Source organism: Lolium rigidum, chromosome 5, assembly GCF_022539505.1.
Source record: "Lolium rigidum isolate FL_2022 chromosome 5, APGP_CSIRO_Lrig_0.1, whole genome shotgun sequence".
In the NCBI taxonomy this organism is placed as follows: Eukaryota; Viridiplantae; Streptophyta; class Magnoliopsida; order Poales; family Poaceae; genus Lolium; species Lolium rigidum.
In genome coordinates, this window is record NC_061512.1 from 207225075 (window position 1) to 207234023 (window position 8949).

An 8949-nucleotide genomic window follows, 5' to 3' on the forward strand; every position below is an offset into this window, starting at 1 on the left:
GAGATCGAAGGACAACTTGAATGCTAGATTGGATCCGCAGGATATGAATATTAGAACTGCCCTCCATGCCGATATGACGGCACCAAAACCTATCATACCTAGGGCAATATACCAGATGCTTCCTCAGGGCAAGAATATATTTTGCACCGTCATCAAGTATGCAAGATTTCCAGATGGATATGCATCAAACTTGTACCACAAGGTAAACTTGGAAGACAAAAGGTTAACTGGCCTCAAGAGCCACGATTGCCACATCATAATGCAGGATCTCATGCCGTTGGCCCTATGTAGATCGCTGCCTAGGAGTGTGGCTATGCCGTCGATACGTTTTTGCAAGTACTTCAAAGTACTTTATGGTAAGGTGATAGATGCCGATGAGATGGAGCACCTGGGAAGCCGAGATTGCTGAAATCTTGTGTCGACTAGAGATGATATTTCCTCCATCATTTTTTGACATGATGGTGCATGTAACTATCCACCTAGCAAGTGAAGTAAGAATTGCCGGACTGTTCAATTCGGAGACATGTGGTCTACCGAGAGGTTCGTAGGAAGACCGAAGGACTTTGTGCGAGAACATGGCTTATCCGGAAGGGTCGTTGGCGAGAAAATTATCGGTTCGATGAATGCCCGACATTCTCGCTCAAGATATCCGAATGGCTGTGCTACAAAGTTTAATAGACCTAGTAGACATGATAGTATCGAACCTAATTCTGCTGGACAACCTTATTTGAGGATCATCGGCAGGCCATTATCGGGTTTTGCTTCTAGTCGACTGGATTTCGTTGCTTGGTCGCAGGCACAACGATGTGTTCTTGTGAACTATCCAGATATTGAAAAATATGCGCGAGTGAGTACATTCCCAAACTAATTCCATAAAAATCATGTAGTGAGTCCATTTGCAACATCATTTTGATATCAGACCAGTGTCTAACCCCATTTAAATCTTGTAGAGAGCATAAAAATTTATTGGCCAGAGGAAAAAGGAAATCAAAGAGAGATATTGAGAATGCTCACCACAGCACATTCGTAGATCTGGTTTTCTAACCATGTAAGTAATGCTCACCACAACACATTCGTAGACCGGTTGTGTGAATAAAAATTGCATTATTAACATGGTTCATTTCTCTATTAGGTACAAATTCTTAAAGATGAAGGAATTGATGTACCGAGATGAAGTTTTCCTGTTATCTCAAAGACCATACGAGGATGGTGAAATCTTATAATAGCTATAGTATAAATGGCTGCACCTATCACACACACTCATATAGTGTAGGAAAAGCAACACAGTGTGATGGAGTTTCACATGTTGCTCAAACATCGAGTTATGCAAGTGCTAAGGACAAAAACCCTACTTTAGGGTATGTCACATATTATGGTAGAATTAGTCAAATAATTGAGTTAAATTACTCAAATGGAGGCCACGTAGTGTTATTCAAATGTGATTGGGTAAAAAGTAACGGAGTTAGGGAGTTGGATGGTTTCGGAATAACCGAAGTCAATTTCAACCATACCTACAATGCACAAGACGAACATAGCGAACCGTTTATTCTTGCAAGCCAAGCCATACAAGTTTACTATGTGCAAGACCCGGTTGATGTTGAATGGAACGCTGTAATCACTCCAACAATTAGAGATTTCTTTGATATGGATAGTGTGGACGTTGAAAAATGTGAGTGATTTTTGCACCATTTGTTTTGTCAACAAGGAATTTCTTTATATACGTTGACAATGCCATTTTATTATTCATGCAGGAACAAAAATGCTGGAAAGCCAAGAAAGGAGGATGAGCATGCTCAATCACAAACTAAAGAAATTAAATCTGCCTACAAGAGATGTACAACCATCTGAACTCATCTCCAATGAAATGGAAAGAATAGCTCTTATGAAGGAAGCCATGGCAAAGGGAGTTTACTACGATATGCTAGAAGTAAGTTCTCATTCATGCATCATTTTTAGATTAGAAAAACTCATTCAATTTGCAATCTGTAATTACTGAATTGAAAAACTGTTCAAATTGCAGTCTGCAAGGATATATGATTCACAAGTGGAAAAAGAGAATGACAGTGACGATACCGAAGAAGAGGAGGAACAAGAAGAGGAGGAACAAGAAGAGGAGGAAGCTGAAGAAGAAGAGGAGGAGGAAATTGAACAACCTGAAGAGAGAGGACAGCTTGAAGCACAACAAGGTATGGTCGTCAGTTCGCTGGATTCCATGTGCTACAACTGTTGTAGGCTCTGGCTTGCTGGATTCCATGTGCTATAACTGTTGTAGGTTCTTACTCGCTGTACTGTTTCAATGTTTCAGTCAAGCCGAAAAGAACAAGAGGGCCTACTGATATGAAGAAGTTTTGGGAAAGGCATGGTCCGCATAACAAAGTGATAGTTGAATTCAACTATCTTGGACAGCCATGTGGAGCAAATACTTCACAATTAACAAACTTCATAGCATATCTGGCCAAAGGAAAAGACATATCAATGGGTCATGTGCGTTGGAAAAAGGTTCCAACTGCAGAAAAAGAAAAGTTATGGATGACTGTGAAGGTAATTAGGTTTTTTCAATGATTACTGCTAATGTCATCACAAATGGAGAATGTATCTCATAAACGTTTCTTTTTGACAGGCTTTCTTCAACCTAACTGAAGCACACAAGGAGTGGGTGATGAAATCAGCCTGCAAGAAGTGGAGAGCCTTTAAGTGCTATCCGAAAAAAACTTTCCGGAAAGCTGAATTGACGGTTGACCGAGAATGTTGCAAATGGTCGTGGGGAAAGAATTCATGGAGCACGAGTGGAAAGAAGCTGTGCAAGAACTGGAGGAAAAGAAGTTCAATGGTCAGTAACCCATCTTATGTGCTAGTTTTGAGTACTTTGACTTTCTCCTTCAGGCACTTTTTAGTCACAGTAAAGATGTGGTGTGCTTGTTTAGCTAATAAGGATTTTATTCAGGTACTGGCATCTAAGAACAGAAACACCAGATTAAATCAAGCTAACTGTCTGCATACAGCTGGAACACGTAGTTTTGCTGTTGTACATGATCAGGAGGTATAATTGAATGCATGGTTGTACACAATGATAAGTTTTGCAGAATCATTTCAAATATGATCTACTGACATGTGCACTTGCACTCCTGTAGGAACTGAGGCAGGGAAGAACAGGTGTCAAGGACGAGAACTTTTCCGAATTGTTCATACAAAGAAAGATGGATTGCCGGTGAATGGTTTCGTGCAACCAAAATTGTAAGTCATATTCCCTGAAATAAATGCAAATGCAACTCACAAATTACTATATCATCTATCATCTACCATCTAATGAATGTGTTGCTTAAATTTGAATGCGAGGCTTTGATAAATGAACGTTTCCAAAAAAACCCGAATTAGTTGCCGAGCAAGCACACGGATGGTGACCTCTACTCGAATTGTTCTCACCACCTAGGAATTCTAGAAGACATGGATTTGGACTACTCGGTAGGAGGGAAAGCATCAAAGGTACTGGATGAAGTCTGTAGAAGCATTAAGGGATTCTAAGCAGGAGAACCTTGAGCTCGGAGGCTACGTGGAAACACTCATGTCAAGGAGTCAACTATTGGAAGAAAAGGTAAATTACCTGATGGCACGTCAACGAGATGGACATACAGATGAAATGCATGGAAACCAGGATCAAGAAGAAGGAGTCGCAGAAGAATTAGCGGCGTCAACACTAGCAGAGCTGTCGACGCATAAGCAAGCACAACCTGAGCAAGAGAAAACAAAGGAAGCTTCCAGTGCACCAGGCAGAACAATATCAGCATCAGCATCAATAGCATCTGGCATAACAAGTGCACCATCATCAAGTCATAATACATTGAAGGTACCAACAGCAACAACATTGAAGTCAACATCAGCTCCATTCAAATCACCTTTCAAGGCACCAGGAAAAGCAGCGGCACATGCCGTGAAAACAGCAGCAGCAACAGTCCAGGGATCAGCAACAGCATGTGCCCAAAAAAGAGCACCGAAACATGATCCAGGGTAGAAGCAGAAGCATGTGCCCAACAACAGAAACAGAAGCAGAAGCAGGCAAGGTAGCAAAAGCAGCTGGATCAACCAAGGGATCAACAACAGCAAGCAATGGGGCAGAAGCAGCATCAGTTCCGACGATACCGGAAGCAGCTGTAGCAGCCAAAGGATCAACAATAGCCCTCAAGGCTTCAGCAGCAGCAGCAGCAGCAAGAAAGGTACAAGAAGCAACTGGAGCATCCACTGGATCAACAACACTAAATGGATCAAAAGCAGCACCCAAGGGATCAGGAGCAGTGGCACACAAGTTACCAGAAGCAGCTGGATCAGCCAAGGGATCAACAACAGTACTCATTGGATCAGCAGCAGCAGCATCAGAACCCAGGATATCAGCACCACCACCCAAGGGATCAACAGCACATGCAGGAACATTGAGCAGCCAGACATCAACCAGGACAAGAACAAAAAAGTCGACAACAAACCAAGGCACATCATCTTCAGCATTGAAGGAAGCATCTTTGCTTGGTCTTAGTCAAATGCTCGCCGCCGAATCCGAAAACCGAGTAATGACTATCTCGGAACAAGGCAGTCAAGAAATGAGATCACCAAGAACAAGTAAAAGAAGGAAAAATGCTAAGTCGGGAGATTACATCGAAGGATCACGAGGCAATGTAGAAAGCCAATCAACAACAGCTGCAACACCAACAGGAACAATAAGTAAGAGACCGAAGAAGAGGAAGCTAGACGAACTTATTGATGATAAGCTAGAAGAGCTTAGTGATGATGTGGTCATTACTTCAGTTAATGTAGTGCAGAAGCCAAAATGCTCTTACAGGAATCTGCTAACAGACAACACAATCTTAGTCAAGGTAAAAGAGGAGAAGCTGGAAGAGAACATTGCTGACAAGGAAGGTGATTGGCATAGTACAAAACGATGCACCGATGATCATAATGATTGGCTTAGAGCAAGGAATCCACTTAAGGTTAGTATGTTAGCAATTTTACCACACAATGATTTGTCGTTCTCTCGTACAATTGGTTGCTTGAATTAGTATGTTAGCTAATATGGCAAATGATATTGCTAATTAATATTCCGGCATAATGTAGGCAAATAAAATGAAAACCGGCATTGAAGTGGGGTTGACATCGCCAAACAGACTTACAAATAGTGGCACCGGGAACAGTTCGGGAAGTTGAAAATGAGGAGTTTGTCAAAGTTTTGGTGAATGTGGTCTTCAAGAAAACAAGCTGTCCCGCCAATACCAAAAGGCGAGAATGGTTCAAATGGGAGACACTCGAAGCACATTGCATCACCTGGCCAAGAAAAAATGTAGGTCACCTTTGAATCTTTCTTGTTCACCTTGTTGTAATGCTTTTATTTGTAGAAAAATGTGCTAGACAGATGTGAAAATAAATGTCAAACATATAAAAGAAACAGAGAGTATTAGCAAGGTAAAATATGCAATTTAACTAAACTATGCGAGTAGAAACCGTTAGGATGGAGTGTCAAAGCATGTGCACCACAGAGATGTGCTTCGTTAAAGTATACATACAACTGTTTCACATTTTACAGGATGTGCTTGCTTAAAATATGAGACTTATATTTGTTTCTTGATTGTTTCTTGTTCAACTTGATTTAATACAATTACTGTATATGGTAGTGCAATTATATATTCAGCTAGATTTTAGTTTTCTACCTCGCATAACAGCTTTTGTACTTTTGCAAGATATATGTTTTGCTGCCTGACTTATAGAGCATGCAACAACACGACCTAGTTGCTTTAGTTTGCCGGTCAACCTGGCAGAGATCTCATTTTGCCAGTACTTGATGATTTATTCCTCCGTTACTGAAATTATTCTTGCCAGTACTTGATCATATGTTACTGAAGAACCATATGTTAACTGGATCTTGGATCTTGGAATAGGCTATTGCAAAATCCGGGTGTTTGATCTCCTCCATGATACATGTGTTAGCTAGGGCGCATCTAGTGGTGGCTGGTGTGGCCCGGCCAGGATCTCGTGTGAGTATGTTTTGGTCGCCGAAACGCGGTGCTCGCTTCGGATCCATCGGTGGCGTGGTTTGGCCGTGTTTGCCAATACTTGAAGATTTATTCCTCCGATTACTTGAAATTATTCTTGCCAGTACTTGATGATTTATTCCTCCGTTAGTGTAATTAGTTGTTACATCTTAATTGCTCAATATTATTTATTCCAACATCTGTTGTTTGACACATTCAAGATTGGTTCCTTGTAGGTAACTGATCCGGCAATCGATAGAACATCGGCCGAGATTGCGTGTACATTTGAGAAGAAGTTGAAAGCAATTGCATCTACGCTAAGAAGAGGAAGGGTGCAAGTCGGAAAGACACTTGCTTAGATATTGTCATCGAATTATCGCATAGTTACTGCATAGTTACTGGATTAGTAGATTACTGCATAGTTACTGCATAGTTACTGTCAGTGTTACAAATGCCTCCAAAACAACATTGACTTATACCTGTCTGTGCCTGTTAGTACTGTAATATGACTTATACTCGTCCGTGGTCGTTAGTACCGTAATATGACTTATACTCGTCCGTGCTCGTTAGTACTGTAATTTGACCAAATCTCGTGCTCGTTAGTACTGTAATGTTAATAGTACTGTAATATGACCACTGACATGCTTGTAGTTTTAGGGGCATTTTGTTTACTAGCTTGTAAAGACATTTAGAGGCACTTTTCAAACTGCCTCTAAAGACATTTAGAGGCACTTTTTCAAACTGCCTCTAAAGACATTTAGAGGCACTTTTTCAAACTGCCTCTAAAGACATTTAGAGGCACTTTTTCAAACTGCCCCTAAAGACATTTAGAGGCACTTTTTCAAACTGCCCCTAAAGACATTTAGAGGCACTTTTTCAAACTGCCCCTAAAGACATTTAGAGGCACTTTTTCAAACTGCCTCTAAATGCATTTAGAGGCACTTTTTCAAACTGCCTCTAAATGCATTTAGAGGCACATCTCAAACTGCCCCTAAAGACATTTAGAGGCACTTTTCAAACTGCCCCTAAAGACATTTAGAGGCACTTTTCAAACTGCCCCTAAAAATCTTTAGAGGCACTTTCTAAACTGCCCCTAAAAACCTTTAGAGGCACTTTTCAAACTGCCCCTAAATGTATTTGGGGCATTTCATTCAAAGTGCCCCAAATACATTTAGGGACACAAGCATCCGGGGCACTTTTCATAGTGCCCCTAAAAGTAATTAGGGGCACTTTGGCTACCTATTGGGGCACTTTGAAGTGCCCCTAAATATGGACCGTACAGTAGTGCCCGCCGTACGTACGTGGTACTCCTGGACGAGCGAGCGGGTGGTGAAAGGACAGTGGTTCTTGCTCTTGCATTCAGGTGCATGCATGCGGACGGAACTTAAGGATGATCACACTGTTGCAACATGCATGACAAATTCTACTGCATTGATAATAAGGTAAACGAGTGTACAAGCATGCACGGGCTGCGAGTCCAAAATAAAGCTTGGAGAGCAAACCACGTAGTAGAGCTAGCTAGCTAGCATGCGGTAACAAGCACGACGATAAACGTAACTACAACAAGCTAGGTTTCTACATCTTTACACAGACGACAGAAGCACAGAGCTACAGAGATCATCCGGGGAACTCCAAAAGCGATCGAGGACGACGAGCTGGTGCGCGCGACAATTGATAACGAGACGATTATTGGTAGCTGAAGCGCCGCTGGGCGAGCTACCACGGCGCGTGCTGCATCGGGGCGGAGTGGTAGGCGCCGGCGCCGAACGCGGCGGCGCGGTGGGCGGCGGTGGCGGCCGCGGCGAGCTCGAGCGACTGCACCTGAGACTTGAGGAACTTGACGTAGTGGATGGCCTCGTCGAGCATGGAGGCGGTGTCCATCTTGGTGCCGCCCGGGACGAGGCGCTGCAGGACGCGGATGCGCTCGCTGATGCGCTCCCGCCGCAGCCGCGCCGCCACGCTCTGCGGGTCCTTGGAGGTCCGCACGTTGCGACGCTTCGCCGGGCGCGGCGCCGCCTCCGAGTCGTCGACCTCCACCGGCTGCAGCGCCGCGATGTGGAAGATCATCTCCCGCATCGCGTCCGACGATGACGAGTACCCCTGCGGCGCGCCGCCGGTGGTGACGGCGCCAGGAGACATGACGTACTCCTGGTGCCCACCAGCGCTGTTGCCGTACGCGGCGGGAGGGGAGTGCAGGTAATCCTGGTGGTAAAAGTAGCCGTTTGCCGCGTCGGCGGCAGCGCAGGTCGTCGACACGTGCGGCGGCGGCGAGAGGCTCTGGGAGGGAGTCTGCACGGGAGAGATCGGCGGGGAAGCGTCCGGCGTGAAGGACTGGTCATTCAGCGCCTGCTCCAGCTGCAGCATCGTGTTCATCAGCGCCAGCTGCGCCTCCGGGCTGGAGCTCATCAGCAAGTCAAAGTCCATGAATGACCTAGGAATTCGGTCGATCGAGCTTCTGCAAAGGATTAGATTGGAGACTCTACGATCGAGCTTGAGGCTTGAGTTAAGAGCTAGTGGCCGGCTGTTTGAGGAAGGTATTTTTGGCTGTGCTGTTGTCAAACCGCAAGTGGAGACGCCTATTTATAGGAAGAAGCCGGGACGGTAGGACCGTTGCAATTTGGAGTGGACTGTGCTGCTTCCTCTGTAGCATCAGCTCACACTAGCGGCTACCACTTCTCTTTAATTATTATTATTAAATATTCTTTCTTTAGCCTCTCTGCTAGCTCCTTCCTGGAACCGAGATGTTCAGATAAACTTTCGCTTTCTTCGATTTTCCGTGAGAACGACGTCTGCACAAAATGTCTCAGAGAACGCGGATCAGCCCGCCGTAATCGCTAGCATTAAGAATGCCGACTACTGCTTTGGACATCAAATTATAAACTCGAGTCCTCTGATTGGGCTAGTGGCGAGGGTCGGTCAGTTCTCAGCTCGCCGTTGC

General features: G+C 44.2%; 1 protein-coding gene across 1 annotated transcript; it reads right to left on the minus strand.

Moving 5' to 3' along the window:
• Positions 1–7559: 7559 nt before the first annotated feature.
• On the minus strand, positions 7560–8523 carry LOC124657418 (transcription factor HEC2-like). Its single transcript, XM_047195971.1, has one exon. It carries the CDS (start codon positions 8433–8435, stop codon positions 7728–7730), a length of 708 nt encoding a protein of 235 aa, XP_047051927.1. The 5' UTR covers positions 8436–8523; the 3' UTR covers positions 7560–7727.
• Between the last annotated feature and the right edge of the window lie 426 nt (positions 8524–8949).